This window comes from Amblyomma americanum, chromosome 4, assembly GCF_052857255.1.
Source record: "Amblyomma americanum isolate KBUSLIRL-KWMA chromosome 4, ASM5285725v1, whole genome shotgun sequence".
Taxonomy (NCBI): domain Eukaryota; kingdom Metazoa; phylum Arthropoda; class Arachnida; order Ixodida; family Ixodidae; genus Amblyomma; species Amblyomma americanum.
This window is the reverse complement of record NC_135500.1, coordinates 196,539,415-196,555,199: the sequence shown is the minus strand read 5'-3', so window position 1 is coordinate 196,555,199 and position 15,785 is coordinate 196,539,415. Positions and strand designations below refer to the sequence as shown.

At 46.0% G+C, this 15,785-nt stretch overlaps 1 protein-coding gene across 1 annotated transcript in view; it reads right to left on the bottom strand.

The window, feature by feature from the left end:
* The window catches only part of LOC144129954 (uncharacterized), a 55,112-nt gene that overhangs the window by 29,015 nt on the left and 10,312 nt on the right, over nucleotides 1-15,785 (bottom strand). The window contains exons 3-15 of the mRNA XM_077664007.1: nucleotides 14,207-14,367; nucleotides 13,444-13,594; nucleotides 13,073-13,136; nucleotides 12,839-12,933; nucleotides 11,954-12,134; nucleotides 10,927-11,107; nucleotides 10,742-10,785; nucleotides 8,207-8,325; nucleotides 6,053-6,127; nucleotides 4,936-5,022; nucleotides 3,769-3,876; nucleotides 3,019-3,150; nucleotides 1,816-2,040 (exon numbers count right to left, since the gene is read on the bottom strand). Of these exons, the coding sequence (XP_077520133.1) occupies nucleotides 1,816-2,040; nucleotides 3,019-3,150; nucleotides 3,769-3,876; nucleotides 4,936-5,022; nucleotides 6,053-6,127; nucleotides 8,207-8,325; nucleotides 10,742-10,785; nucleotides 10,927-11,107; nucleotides 11,954-12,134; nucleotides 12,839-12,933; nucleotides 13,073-13,136; nucleotides 13,444-13,594; nucleotides 14,207-14,367 (1,623 nt within the window). The remainder of the gene's footprint in view (nucleotides 1-1,815; nucleotides 2,041-3,018; nucleotides 3,151-3,768; nucleotides 3,877-4,935; nucleotides 5,023-6,052; nucleotides 6,128-8,206; nucleotides 8,326-10,741; nucleotides 10,786-10,926; nucleotides 11,108-11,953; nucleotides 12,135-12,838; nucleotides 12,934-13,072; nucleotides 13,137-13,443; nucleotides 13,595-14,206; nucleotides 14,368-15,785) is intronic.

Genomic DNA, 15,785 nt, shown 5'->3' with positions numbered 1-15,785 from the left:
GTGTTGAGAGCGTCGTTATATCTTATTCTTAACACTACAGAGCCGACTTATCCAACTTCACCGCACGTACCTGGAAATTGTGGTTAAGCACATCAGAGTTGTCCTGGTGTCAAAACATCAGGCTTTTTGTTTAAATAAAGGCACTTTCTCTCTCTCTCTCTCTCTCTCGATTTAACAATTAGCTATGCTGCTGCAAAAAAAGTTGACTTTTTTACATGACAAGGCTGCTTCCAATGAGGGACGCCTTAGAGAGGTCTCCTGACAAACGGATGGTTAATGTCAATGGCTGATCCAGAGTGGCCAGCCCGTCTTGACGCAAAGCGTTTGAATACGGCGGAGAGCATGCACTCGCCTCGAATATGTGCTTGGTTGGAAAACTCGTTGTCCGGCCATTGCAAGCCGGGGCTTGCACGTCCTGCCGGAGCACATATTGGCCGGCATCCCTTGCGCTCTAAAATGCGTCGTACTTATGAAGTTCACAACTTAAGACTTCTCTGTCGAACTGAAGCTGTAGACGAAGTCTAGTACGCATGTACGCTGCAATGCTACTCAGCGTCATTATCAGACCTGGCTACGTTCAGTGTAGAACAAAGTCTCTCCCCCCCCCCCCCCCCCTCCTTTATATACAACGTTCGTGGCGTAGGCGAGCTTAGATATCAAGCTGTAACCATGGCCGCAGCGGCAGCAGTAAACGTTTCCTGGCGGAATCGCATGTATTCCGTATTCGCCGTATTCCGTAATCGTCTGTATTCCTGCTGGTGTTGCCAGAAAAGGGAACAGGGGAGAAGGGGCGCCTAAGGGGGATTGATTTCATTTCAACTTATTTAATTTCCTTTCTATTACCATAAAAGTCGCTTTCAGGGGCATTAGGTAAGGGCTAATGTGAATCGGAATACGCCGCGCGAAGTTCTGGTCGCCTCTGCTGAGTTCGGCTGAATAGTCATGATTACACTAAGCAATGATCTGGGATGTGCAAACGCTCCCAGTCTGGCTCTGGAATACAATGGAACACAACGGTGCAGAGACAGCCAAGATTAACACGTAGGAGACTGGACAGCGGTGTCCTGTCTGCGTCATGCCCATCCTGTGCCTCTACACTCTATTAAAGAGCAACTGAAAAGGGTTTTGAACTTGACGAGTTTAAAGGCGTGGAATGTGTGGAACTTGCAGGTAAAGCATGTGAAATCTTTTTGGGCTAGCTTTACAATGGTGACGTAACAATCTCCTATAAAACCACGGTGCCGTTCACGCTTCTCGGCAGCGCACTGCGCCAGGTGGTGTGGGGTGTGGGGGAGGCGGACATGGTCATGTAATATACGGGGCCGGTATATTTACACCTCAGAAGCGCTTTCTTTGAAGGAAAAAAAAACAACTCTGCACTCCTATGCTGTGAGGAGAAGCCCGAGATTTAATCGTCGGTTATTATTTTAAATGCTAGCGCAAAAAACCTTGGCACGCTTTACCTACAGCCTATATAGAACTGAATCCTTGAATAATGTGGAATGCGCAAAAGCGATGCGGCTGTCCTTTAAGTGATGAGCAATTGCCGGCATGACCAAATCTCTGCTCCAGATCTGCCATTGGAATACACTTGCTCTGATAAGAGCACAAAAAGCTGTCCCGAAAGTTCTTCGAATCTGCTACTAGAATTCAACATCAAACCATTTCATGGTGTTTTAACGTCAACCATAACATCAACACACGGATGCGTTTTGCATTTAGCCACTATCTAAATAAGGTCGCCGAGGTCTCGAATGAGACAGACAATCTCGTTCGCTTCAGTTAAAAGTCGTGGCCACCGCGATGGGTCCTGACCTTCTTCCAGTGGTCAAGCCTGATGAACGTGTCCAGCGGTGGGTCCTGCAGAAGCTGAAACCTGGCCTCGTAGACTGCAAGTCCTGGCGCGGAGGCGCCGCACATAGAGGGTACACCATCGCGGACAGGGTGGCTCGATTCGCCCATGTGATTTCGTTCGTCGATTCGAGTCATGTTCCAGTCGGTGAGCGTTTTTCCCGACAGGGTCACGTCTGAGATGATGCCCTGCAATGGCACCAGAGGAACGATTTCACTTGTGGCGTTCCAGGACCTATTTATGCGGCCGATATACGCAGACCACTAATCTGCTGTTTATATATGAAGTTCTATGCGCACAAGAAAAATGAAAAGATGACCACGTAGGTAGAAGCACACGTTATCCATGTTATACAGATGAGCTTAGAAGAACAGTCAGAAGTGGCGGACGAAGAAATAGAAGATAGCATCGATAGAATACAGGAATATCAGTAGGGAATCAGTGGGAATATAATTTTGGAGCAGGTATATACTTCCAAATTTTTAATAAGAACGCGCGAGCAAATAGATAAGCGCCTTATCACGGAGTACAGCTGCGGAACGTGTGAGAACACGCGCATGCGCACAATAAAGACTACGGTGCATGTTTTCTCTGCTCGGTTTCCGGGATATGAACCCGACCCCTGGTTCTTTTTCGTTTTTTTTCCTGAATGAATGCTGTTCTCACGTTATAAATAAAAGGTGACATAGTAGCGCGATAGCAACGACATCTGATCTCATTATTTGGCCTATCACCTCACCCTTTCCTTTGCTACAAGAAGGAAGGTGTTATCACGTTGCCTTCTCTAATGTCTTACGTGGCGTGCAGAAAAAAAAGCAGAAAAGAAGGCGGTAGATATCAGACTCAAAAGCAAGTGGGGTTGCGTCCGTTATACGGAAAAGCCTAGCAGAGGACACTTTCCTTAGACTGTTCGCTTCTACCTTAGGAAACATTGATATCCATACATTTAACAAATGAAGAGTAAGCAAAGGGGATTGTGTTGTGAGTCTGAATCTTGCTTCTAGTTTTCCGCCTGTACTCCACGTGTAGTGTTTTTCGTTAAGTTCATTGCGAAGGGCTTCAAATCTACACAGCGAAAGCACGTGACTACCGCGCAGCTCGTACCAGGACTAGTGTAGCTTATGATAGTACAATTCACACTTCCAGGTACAAGAGAGGAAGCTCACCTTGGGGTCGTTTAGATTTCCGTAGTTGACCCTTCCTTGGTTTTCGACCACCACCGTGAGCCTTTGGCCTTTTGTCACCGGGACCATAATTTCATACACGTTGTCCATGCGCGAAATAACGCCCTGGTAAATCTGCATATCAAGGGGGGCGAAAACATGTACAGCTTTTCAGTCGAAAGAACTTATATGAAATGCTAGGGAAGTCATTGGTCCCCTTCAATTTACCTATAGTGCTTCATTGCAAACAGCATTTTGCATCTTTCTCTACAATGAGCTCTTGGATGCACTTCCCATTTCTTTTCTACAATTAATTGCGAGCGGCGCCATTCACCTGTAACTATCAAGATAGATATCCTCGCCACAGCTGTTCATTATACAAATATATATATGTAGGAGGATGATGAAATTATGCAAAGTGATCAATGGGCCCTTATTAAATCTGTCGTCACCGTAACCACCATCTCCGTCACCAGCACCACCGCTCAGAATACACGCCACAAGAAAAATAAAAATACAACACGACTTGATGCGCAGATGTGCACATGAGTGAATTAAAAAAAAGTTAACTTATGGGATAGTTGGTTTTCAGCCATTATATACATCTAATTTAGGGCAAAACACATATCAGACAAAAAGAAAGAAACACACAAGACGAGGCACGGTTGCTTCGTCTTCCTCTTATGTGTTCTTTCATTTTTGTCTGGCCTGTGTTTTGCACTAAATGAGATGTATATAATGGAGTGAACTCACGTCGTCCACGTAGACGTATCCTCGGTCTCGAAGCCCAGGCACGCTGAGCACAGCAGGGTTCCTGGGCGTGAACGACACCCACGTGTCGTATAAAACCAGGGCTTGGCTCTGCAAGCGAGATTACATTACAGCGAGTCACTAATACTTGTGCGAAAATAAAAAAAGCGCAGAAAACAGGATGCATTTGATCGTGCACTTCCGGAGAGAAGTAGTACCAGCGAGGCTAATAACAGGCAATACAAGAGCAATAATACCTGAAAGAAACTGTTCAGATCCATAGGTAGGGATCGAGAAATAGTGCATCACTTAAAAGTTCTCCGGCAATTTAAAATCCTATTTCATTCAAGCTGACTCATTGGAAGCACTTGAAGTTTTTCGCCTGAGTTTCAACATACAAGCTCTAAAGACAGAAGGGGGAGGCTCTGCGTTTTTTTTAAAGTGTGCAAACGGTTGCAAAGAAATTACGTGTAATTTGAAGAAGACATGCCAAGAGATTTGGTAGCGGTTTTCTACCAGCAGATAAATCTTGCGAATGACAAAACGTTTTTATAATGTGGCATCATTTATAAACTTAGAGGCTTCGGTACCAGAGGCAGTTTGAATCCGGTGTGCCTCAAAATTTTTGGTGTTTACACTGATGGCTTGTCTGCACAGTTCTATTTTGTTAGTGTTTCGTTTTGTGCGGCTCCTGCCTCGTTGAGAGGCAGCAGACCCATTCAAAACTTATTTTTGATTAGCTTTTGCCCACAGTTTCCTCCTTTGTGCATATGTAAACAAAATACTATCAACAATAACAAGACTCGGCCAGCTGAGTGATCTTGTAGAGCGTAGATTTTAAACCAGCAGCTTATTACAGAAAGTTACTTAATAGCATACAGCTACCTACGGTTCCATTGAAAAGACGCCTCTTCGTCGCATCAGTGAAGGGTATAGCGGTTGAATTCATCATGGTTACTCAGCGTACGTGTTATGGTTATCCTTATGCAGTTACACACATTGCGCACGTGAAGTGTATGCAGTGGTGCTCGCGCTCAGCCCGCTTCTTCCCAATATTATGCACGTATAGGAATTAGGCCTTTAGTGGTACTATGCCGTGCGTGTCTCCTGTCTGTTCTGAGATAAACCGCGCCCTCCTTGAATCTGAAGTGGGAAGAGCATGCGTCTTACCTGCCTGATTTGCTCGAACGACAGTGGTCGCTTTGACGCTATTGTGCCGGCTGAGTAGAGATTCCTAATGTCAGTCAAACTGTACAACTAAACAGAACGAGGGAACAAGGAGATTATGTTAGTGTCACGGCTTGGTGGACGATATAAAGAATTATGTTTTGTGAAATACAAAGTTTTTATTTTTGCAATGACAAGGAAATGGAAGTGCGGAACAGATGTTCCGAAAAATGCAAAATGTTTTCTCCGGATATGTTCTCTTGTGAGAGCTAGAAGGATGAAAAATTTTAGGGGAGATCAATAGGATTGATGCGGAGGAAATGGGATAGTATTCCTATTCTCCAGGCTATTGCAGTTCTTATTCCATTCCAATTTTGTGTCTCTTGTATTTCACTCCTAAATCTACTTCAGTCCTGATTCCATACAAATTACGACTACGCAAAGTGTGTCTCAATATTAGACCGCGGCGAGTTCTCATACCCCTACCGCCGCAGTGGCGCAGCAGTTAAGCGACGCGCCACTGCACTGGCAGCTGGCTGTCTCAAATACAGCCACCAGTGGCCTTTGTGAGACTCGGGTTGCTCTTCCTGAGCACTGCAAGAAGGAACAGCTCCAGCGAGCCTCATTTTTTCACGCATTGTGCTTCGGGAGGCTGTCTGTTCTGCGCGTAGACCTGCTGTTGCCCGAATCATTTTCTGTTTAGCCATTTTCATACGAGCTGAGTCATTCCTCGTCCGGCGTCTCCCTCTCTGCCCTACAAGAGGAGAGGTGAAGGGGGAGAGGAACATGGACAGGGGATGGTTGACAGGTGGCAGGTAGAGAGAGGCAAGTCCACCTCAACCCGACCTCGCAGTTGGAGGCTTTACACAGTTGCCGACGCCGCCAGTCATTTTTTGCTTTCATGGAAAAAGTGCGGCTTTGGCGTGATCAGTAAAGAAAAGATGTGATACGGCACCATTAGGAATCATAGCGAAGGTCTGGCTACCGATAATAGCAATCTAGAATCTATCGTAATCATGGATTTAGTTGCACAATAACGCAGTTATACACTCTGCATCGTTCCAGTCTCTCGCAGTGTTTGTTTTTCTCAGCAGTTTTTTTTTAGCTCGGTAAAACTCACCTGTTTGAGAGCGATCTTTCCCAGCGCCATCTTCTCCTTGGGTTCCGGTACTGGAGTGGACGGCACAGCCATGTACTGCGCGTGCGCAGGAGGTCAAGTGCTGGGATTCACTGCTTTTAAGCCCACTGTTCCTAATATTGGCATTGTTTTAGTTGTTGAAGTACTTCCCGAAGCAAGATCCATACAACGTGTTTCACATAACTTGAGCCAAGGCTGGAAAAAGAAGCGGTGCCCCGCAGACGCATACAACCAACGGAATATTGTTTGCCATCGTGTTGCGCAGCTCAGAGTATTTCTTAAATTCCGTTTAATTTGTGAATTGGCTGATGTTAACTATACACAATTCGTCATTTTCATTTGAGGCCCGAGCGCGTTTCATTAAAGGAGCTAGGAAATGTTTACCCAGGTTAAGTAAAGCAGAGGAGTGATAGGTATTCTATCCACCCCCCCCCCCCCCCCGGCGAGTATTTTTGAGCTAGCTTCAGTAACACCGAAGACATCGGGAATTAAAATTAACATTCCTCCTCTCCCCTTTCAGCTAGTACACTCCGGTGCGCTAGAAAAAATAAAGGGAACAGGTACGTACTGCGCCCCGGAAAACGTCACGCGTCGCCACCGGGTTTGTTTATTTCCGGTGGAGGCACCCCCCCCCCCCCCCTTCCTTCCCCGTCGGCGCAAAGGCTTGCGTATACGTTTCATCACTGTCATTGTGAACGCAAATTGGACCCGGTTCTCAGTGTGTCACTTCTACAAGTGACCTCCGCGATAAACCTCGATCAGGTGGCGTCTTCTGTCATCCCTTTTCTGTATACGACCGCGCCCGAAGGTCGCAGAGAAGACTGCAGAGCTACGCGAGATAGAGCTGCCGCAGCAGAGCAGACGACTGTCGCACTATCGGAAATGTTCTTCAGGGTGGTTGCAGCAGAAATGGTAGAACGAGAATAAAGAAAAAGGAAGGGGGGGCAGACAGACGTGGACGAAGCTGTAGCCACGCTGAAGTATGAGCCAACTAGCTCAGTTGTCGATCCTTTCCTTTTAGCATGATGTGTAGACGTCATGCTATAGCAGCGAACAGCAGCGCCGGGCAGCCTGTCACTGACCATGACGTCACAATAGTCGTTACGCATACCATTTAGCAAACTAGCTTTAAAAACCGTAACTACGCGCACATAAAATGGCGCGCGGTTTAAAAAAAAAAACTGTTTTTAACAATGACAATCTATGGCCGGCGCCTTCCCAAGGGCTCATACTAAGAGTGGACGCTCAAAAGCAATTATTTTACAGAATGAACACTTTTACTGTTTTATTGTCCCTTTAAGTTGTAGAGTGTTCGATATGTTCTTTGCTTCACACGTCTGCGGCACACGACTTTTTTTTTTATGCCTTGGCTCAAGATACGTGGAACGCACTGCATATGCATGTACGGATAGGGCAAAGCAAGCAGGCCTTTCAGCCTACATTTGGATCTTTCTCGCGCAAACCTATGCGTATGCATGGGCATAAAGATGAGCTGCCTACTACAAACTGAAGCAGAAAAAGGCCGTTTTTTGGCCTCCTTCTTGTTTCGTACTTTTTTTATCTCGCCTTTGCTTATGTTGCGAATGTTACGAGATTTCAATAGCACACTGTTAATCATAATGAGAAACTACATACTATGGCTATGGGTGTACATTTCAACGTCGCTGCATATAGCACAGCTACGAAAATAGGTGTTAGGCAACTGAAAAAGGCATTGTTTAAACAGAAACCTTCATCATTGTGGTTTCAATATTGCATCCAAAGTCAAGTAAAACAAAGTATTTAATTAAAACTGCATTATATCGAACGTAGGTTGGTTGCGCTTCCATACCACCTTTGCTCCTGCTATGCTGTGCTTTGTTATTTTACGGTGCGACTTTCAAGGCTACTGTGTGGCCACTTACGAGGCGTTTCGGTTGGAAATTATTTCCCCAGCTGTTCATATTTTTCTTCTCTGCTAGCTATATGGTCCACGTATCTAATACTACAACATAACTTTCTTTAACTATACAACTGTCCTAAAGAGTACTCGAACATCACCGCGTTTAATATTCCGTTGATAACGAAATTAAGCCCAGCTCTTTCAGCGCTACTCGTATGGATGCATGGTTTCAGCCGCGGGCACAATGCTCATACCTTGGAGATGACATTTCGGATGGCGATAAACTTGTCTGTCGGGTCGCCGGCTTCCGTCATGGGTGCATCGTAGTCGTAACTTGTTGGCATTGTCCGGAACCCTTTTGAGTTATTGTGAGCTGTGTTCGTAGCAAGCAGTGAATACATTAGAATGTGTTGCTGTAACGGGGCTTAAATCATTCAGGACGAGAGGAGTGACAAGCCGCGGATTGTCGAAGACAGTTGCAAAAAAACAGGAAAACTCGGGAAAGGCCTATAGACCTATCCGATAGGCCTTTCCAGCGGGTATACTCAGACGTCAAAACACCTGCTCTTTTTGCACTGTTGCGAACAGTTACAGCGAGCTTGTGCCACCTCTTCCACCATGCCTGCGCCAAGTGCGCTCAAAAGTTCAGTGAGCAGTATGGTGACACCTTTGCAGCGCTTATACTGACCCTAACGTATACTGACCGTATACTGGCCGTACACTGGCGTATACTGACCCTAAAATGCAAAAGCAGCGGCCGCACTCCGATGCTCATCCTCTCAACATTGCGGCTAACCGGGGTAACAACCATTATGATGGTTAACAACCATTATGATAACGCCTCTTGATAGCATGCCTTCAATATGTGGATCAAATACAGGGCGTACTGATATGGACACAACCAACGTTTGAGATAACGCCATTATAACCAGCACGACAGACGCTACAGACAGGATTTCTGCAACGTATTAAAGTAATATAAGTTTGCTCTTAAGCGCAAAAATTCCCTTTAAAGAGATTTAAACGCTTGTTGAAGCACTTAGTCCATGATTTCGGAGCGCTTTTTGTGCAAGTATTGTTGGAGGTACCATGAAGGCGTCACACAGGGTTAGTAGAGTCTTCTATTTAGGCTTACCCCCTCGATCTTTATGAAAGGGTATTAGTTCCCTCCAGCTTTTTTTATGTTGTGGCGAGAATGAATAAAAAGCAGTCACTGATCCTACTCGAATGATGAATCTGCAGTGTCTATGAGCTACAGTGCATACGTGTAGTTTTGTCGGTCCCGCAGATGTTTATCGCGAGACAGTGCAAGAGGCATCGTTGGCAATGCGTTCCGCTACCTCGTGGGAGCTGTCGGAGGGCATTAATAACTGGCAGCGTTCGTTGTGCATTTGGAGGAATCATTTTGTTTAGCCAAGGAGTGGCCATTCGTCCTAGTCAAGTAAAGAATTTAAAGCCTGACTTGGAAGGTACCTCTCGCTTAATTCCTGGCACGTTGTGCTTAGGAGTGGAAGGGGTGTGTAATCGCATGCACCGGAATTATTATTCTTGTGGTGTTTTCAGCTATCATTGTCGACAAACTCAGAACGGCATCGTCAGGAAACCTCAGCGAACCTGAGGCCGAACATATAGGGCAACCTATCTGAAACATTCTGAAATAATTTCCGTGAATGGCACCCAGGAGAAAAAAAAAGTTAAGGGAAAAGCAGACATCTGATGCGACAATTCTGCGAAAGCAGTCGTATTTACTCTCGTTAACTACTTCGGTGCTTTTACCCTAAGCCGATGCTTCACACACGTCAGGGAATTTTCCTGGATGGTGAAGCTGGGCGGATTCGGGCAGAGGGTTGGTAGCCCTCTGGCTAGAGGGCTGGGGTGGGGTGAAAAGGTGGCTGGAAAGCCGTGCTTGTGGGGGGAAACTGGCTTTCCTACTGCTGCTGGCATTACTGGCAATGAATCAGCCATTGCTACCCTCATCTCGGCCTCAGACTGGCCGAAGCGACAGGCTTCTTGTTCTCTATACCATACCGTATACGGAACGGTATAGTACTATAGTATAGGACTATGGCATGCATACTATAGTATACACTATACTATAGTATACTATAGGACTATAGTATGCTATAGTCTCAGCGGAATTTAAATCGGATTCGACAACAAAGAAAGCAGCTTCATTTCCCGGTGCCTTAGACCACTCGACATAGCCACAGTCTCCCGCACAAAGTGCTCTAAATCGTCGTCTTCGCCATCCTTCATCCGCTCCTTCTGCACTTCCAAACATGTTTGACGCCAGTAGCTCTGCCTCCGTGGTTATGCAATACAGCCGGATGAGCCAAGAGAAAGGAGACCTCTCCTGTGTCTCCAACGGCAGCTTTATGTGCACGCACACGAAGGGAAGAAGGCGCCCGCCGGATGTGCTGCTAAGGCCGACGAAGGGTGGGCAAGGGCTATGGCGCGTCAGCCAGCGAAAGCGGCGAAGGAGGCCGAGCTAGCTGTCCAGCCCGAATAGAAGTTATTTATGGCGGAAGCTGCCCAATTCGGGAAAGCAGTAGCTCGTATAGCAGTCAGAAAAACAAAAAAACGAGCGAAGGCGGGAGCACGATCATCTGCCAGAAGCGTCATGCGGCTGGCACTGTCTATGAGCCTTCCTAGAACGCGTTGCACCTATCGTGCAATGCTTTTACCTACTATCGAAGATGAGACAAACTGCAGATTTTATCAACTGGCCAATCGATAGATCGCGCTGCCATCAGGAAACTGCACAGGTAGATGTAGGGCTTGTATCTTACCGCCTGACTTGTAGCCGAAGGAAGTTCCACCGTGAAACATGAACCTGAAAAATCCAATCAATCAATCAATCAATCAATCAATCAATCAATCAATCAATTAATCAATCAATCAATCAATCAATCAATCAATCAATCAATCAATCAATCAATCAATCAATCAATCAATCGAATGTATGGGCCCTCACAGGACGACAGAGGCGTTCATGCTCAGCATCTTGTCCAGACGGTGCGCCACTTTGCTGGTGCTTTCAGTTTCGTGCCGCTCCGCCCAAAGGTCAAACCAGCCTGGGTAAAACTCTGCATTCATAAGCGGACCCCGCTCCTGGTGTCGGCGCTGGGCCTTGAATGCCTCCTTGATGTCGTCGTCTGCGACATTTTGGAAGCAAATGCGACCCAAGAAGCCACCATGAAAATTGAGGGACCATTCGTTCCCTGCACAAGGTGTGATCGCCATCAACTTTTGGCGCCTCACTACCTATGATAATTTTTTCTCTCTTAGGCGCACCCGTGGCGTACGTCGCTTCAGTTTTCTTCTTATCAACTTTTAAGCCTACTACTCTACCTCGCCTAAGTTCTTTATCAATTCCATTCATTGCTCTTATTCAGCCCCCCCATCTACTCAATGGGAAAAAAATGCCCCAAGTAAATCGAAGGCTGCTTCGCCCTTCTCCATAACCATTCTTTTCTTCTCCATAACCATAACCATTTCGGAGATGCTGTTTTGGAAAAGTTGCAGACATGCAGCGAATGCGTACGGAAAGATTATATTGTGTCTGTGCGGACACACAGCCTGATAAATGTTTGCTCACCATTTTCACGGTAGGAAATGACCGTTGTGCCGTTTCTGCGGAAACTTTAAGCATTTTGGTGTATTAACTGCGAGAAAGCAGGCGAGAACGACTTCTAAAATAAGCCATGGGTGATATTGGTATTATTTGGACAAATCCCGGCCTTACTCTGGTCATTCAAAAAGGCCGGTTCCGAATCGTTTGCGGACGGCCAATGGTCGCCATAGAAAAACTTGTTATCCCGTCAGAACTGTTTGCGCTGCAAGCATTAAAAAAAACGGCAACAAAACTGTACAATAATGGTAGCCACTTCTATCGCAATCCAAAGTTGATAGCTCAGAGATGAGTTCCTACGATCGTCGCCGAGTTTTTAGTGGTTGCAGGCGAAGGCAGCAACTTTACACGTGACTCCCTTCTGACGTACTTCTGCCAAAATTGATGGTAACGTAGACTCCGTCGATTTTGCCGCACTTGAGAAAGCGATCCTGGGCGCCGTCAATAGTGTACAGAATGACGCCGTTGCCCAGATGACGCCGCACCAGGTCCCTCAGCCACGTCGTGTACACAAAGTCGCACGCGTGGTAGCTGCCGTACTCGTTCTCGATCTGCAGGAAACAAGATGACCAAGCCTGGTCAGCGGTAGCATGTCTACTGTGTGTTTCCTAAGGTTAGGCCATTCAGAGTTCCACGTTGGTCAGTCATCTTCGGATAACGTTCGAGTTCTGTAATCCCAGCGGTTAAGCAAGCCCTAACCAAAATCGGCACGTGTTTTGCTTGTCGTGTCTTGAAGGCGGCCAGAAATAGGCCCCGCATCCGAGTTGAAAATTCACCCATAACTAAAGCCAACCAGTTCTTCAAGATGGGGTCAAAGACCGCACCTTGAGTAGAAGAAACTACATTGTGCCATGGCGCTCTTTGGCCACAGATGCCATTGCGCCATAAATATTCATCATCATCACCACCACCACCACCACCACCACCACCACCACCATCATCATCATCATCATCATCATCATCATCATCATCATCATCATCATCATCAACATCATCATCATTTCTTCTTTTTCTATCATGCCCATGTTTTGGGCGGTCCTGAGCAGTTAATTTAGATGCCACTAGCGGCGTGAGAGTCAGCTAGCATCCGAGCCTCGAGCTTGTCAGAACGCCTGATTTTGAGACAAGAACCTCACGGGAAGCTTCATAACGGGTATGTTCGAAGCGCTGTGGCGTTGCGTGTAGAAATCGGTGAAATAAATGGCAATATCTCCGCGTTGTGTCAGTTTTTGAAAGACAGTGTACGCGCTCTCACCTGAACAGCGATAATGGGCCCTCCGTTGATGTATAGAAGTGGACGCAATAGTAGAAGAAGGTTGGAAAAGTACCTCTCCACGTACTCAACGTACACTGAAAAGAATGAAAATAGGAAAGAAAAAGAGAAAAGGGCGCTGGAAATCATAACACGAACAGAGCTGATCTGGGAGAACGCGGATTGGAACTCACATTTGCCAATGCGAAGGTGCCATATACTAAGGATAGCATTTACCTGCATCCCTGGTCCGGAGTGGAATGGAAGCATTCCTTGAGAGCAACCAGTAGGGAAGCCCACCCTGTATGCGGATCAAGAAACATGGGGAAGGGTACATGTGCATTCAAGAAAGAAATTGAAGCAAAATAAACTCTAAACATATAGGCACAAATCGTAGCAGCCCCACATTTTACTGCTTTTATTTAGAAGTAAACTGCTACTTTGTAAACTACCGTTACTATTTTCTGTGCGTTGTAAAACCTCGGAATGGATGGAGCTTGGCGGAAACCCATCCGACTCCCCCCCCCCCCTCCCCCCCCCCCCTTTCTCCCTCACACCCCTTTTTTCATTTACCGTTTTCAAGGTGTAACGGAGGCTCGTTCACGCACCAGGTCTCTTTCGGCGCAGATGTAGGGACCAGGCCTGAGGAGGACCAGGAATCCGTGCTTCTGGGCCAGTTGGAAGAAGTGGACGATGTCCTGCTCTCCTTGAAAGGAAAACTGGCCCTCTTCGGGTTCGTGGCTGCTCCATTCGATGTAGCTGCATTTTGCGCGATATTCGCGGTCACCGCGCAGAAGAAGAACCCCTGTTTTGGTTTTAATGTGATAGCATTACAAGCCCCATGGGGCCAGAATGCGTCGTCGGTCGTACAATTCGCCCATTGGCTGGGGGAAAGTTACGTCACCAGACCGGAGCGTTCCCATTGGCGGGAAGGAATTAACGTCACCAGACGCCGAATTTTTGTTGGCTGGATGGGAAATGACGTCACATCCGGTAAAGGCATTAACAGCTACTAAAGCCATATGTCGTGGACTGTCAACACATAACCGAATTAGGTATTCCAATGAATTTTTATTATTGTCCTTGCACGTTTAGCATCATTTGAAAACGCCCTCTCGTCGAAATACTCATTTGTTTTCTGCTCCAGAGGTAATCCCGTTTCTGCTGTCACAGCAGAACATATTAAAAAAATACTGAGCACTGTGCCTGTTGAGTTTCTCATACGTGATAAGTGAGAGAAGGGTATAAGAAAGAAGGAAGAAGGAAAATAGTGACCGGTACTGGAGAGCGTGCGTGGGAGTGACAGACAAAGCAACTATCCGAAGCTCAGACCACGTGATTGGACGAATATAATGGAGGAAATAGGCTCACGTCTGTATCGCGTTGAGACCGGAGGCTCTCATGGTTGCCAGTCTGTCATCCCACTGCTGTCTGAGAGTCCTGAAGTAGTCGATGGATCCGGCCACGATCTGTATAGGCTCGCCATCCTTCAGGAACCGGTTGTTCTCGTAGTCGATCACGAACGACCTTGACTTTTTGGTGCAGCAGGCCGAGAAATGAGAGAGAAATACCAAGTTAAGAAGAAACGAAGGTAAATGATAGTGTATCACACTGCACAACATTAGTGCAATGGCACACGCTAGACAGATCACTCTGACTTCATAAGGTTTGCAAATTTATTCACCAGGAAAAGAAAAGTTAAAAGCATCTGCTATTGCCGAAATTGGGTGTACTAATGGGGACTACGAAGAAAATAGCCTTTGCATTCTTTGCAGGATTTCGCGGTGCACTAGTGATGCCAATTATTTATGCGCAGTGCCTGCTATGTGTACGGAAGGATAATCAAAATTATTTATTCGTCTTGCGCAATACCGCAGTGTTGTTCGGGCTATGCACCCCTCTCTTTTGCATACAACTATGCCAACTGTCTGCTGAAACAGCGAACCTTGTCAAGTGACATGAAGGTTAGGTATTTCATTTAGAACTTTATTAATCGACAGCTAACATAAGACTTAGCAAAGGGCTAGTCAGTATAAAATGCTGTCTATATGAAAGTACAGCTGAAATTTTATGCTTAGGAGCAATTTTTTGTAAACCATTTTCTTTACTGGTCCTTTTATTGATAATAAGAAAGCAGAAATCGCAAATAAATAAGCTGGAATTCAACAAAAGAGTACGACATGAGACAGGCATGCAATGCAGATAACTGAGGCCTGATTGCATTTTACAGTGTCAGTATGCATATCTAGGAATGAGAAATGCAATCGAAGGGCTGCCGATGGTCAAACGAAAGTCGCCTGAATAACATAGTTGCGGCAGGCACAAAGCAGGAGTAACTGGAGGTAATTTGTGAGGTCAATGTGTCCTATACTGGACTCAGATGGGCTTGATATTGATGCCTAACATTGATTTATTCGAAACAATAGACAATGGCGTAAGAAGTGCCAAAATTGTACACCCGGGAACAATTACACTTTTTTGTACGTCATCAAAGCCTCAAACGGAGCGGGCTCGTGCGTCGGGAGTAAAGCGTTTCAAGCGTTTCTGCTCTCGCTTGCCTGGCTTTTTTTTCAATCATTTATTTTAATGCTTTGGAATTAGAAGCCCCACCGCGAAGAAAAAGTGTTCGGCAGCGTAGTGTAGTGTACACTCGCCACCACCTGTGACCTGCTACGGCTGGTGCACGGAAAAACCACCTTCCACCTGCCAAAAAAAAATATGACTAGTGAAATAACTATATAGATATATAATATGTAAGCTAATATGAAGAGAGGGCAAGGCGTTTAAGAGAAGGAATTAAATGCAAGTAAAGGACTTAACGCTAACGCATTGTCATTCATCGCATAATGATAATCCAGCACTACCGTGTTTTTTTTAAAACCAATCTTACTTTTTCTCTTTTTTTTGCCATATGTATGAATACACGCAGCCACACAATAAGACCTGTAGC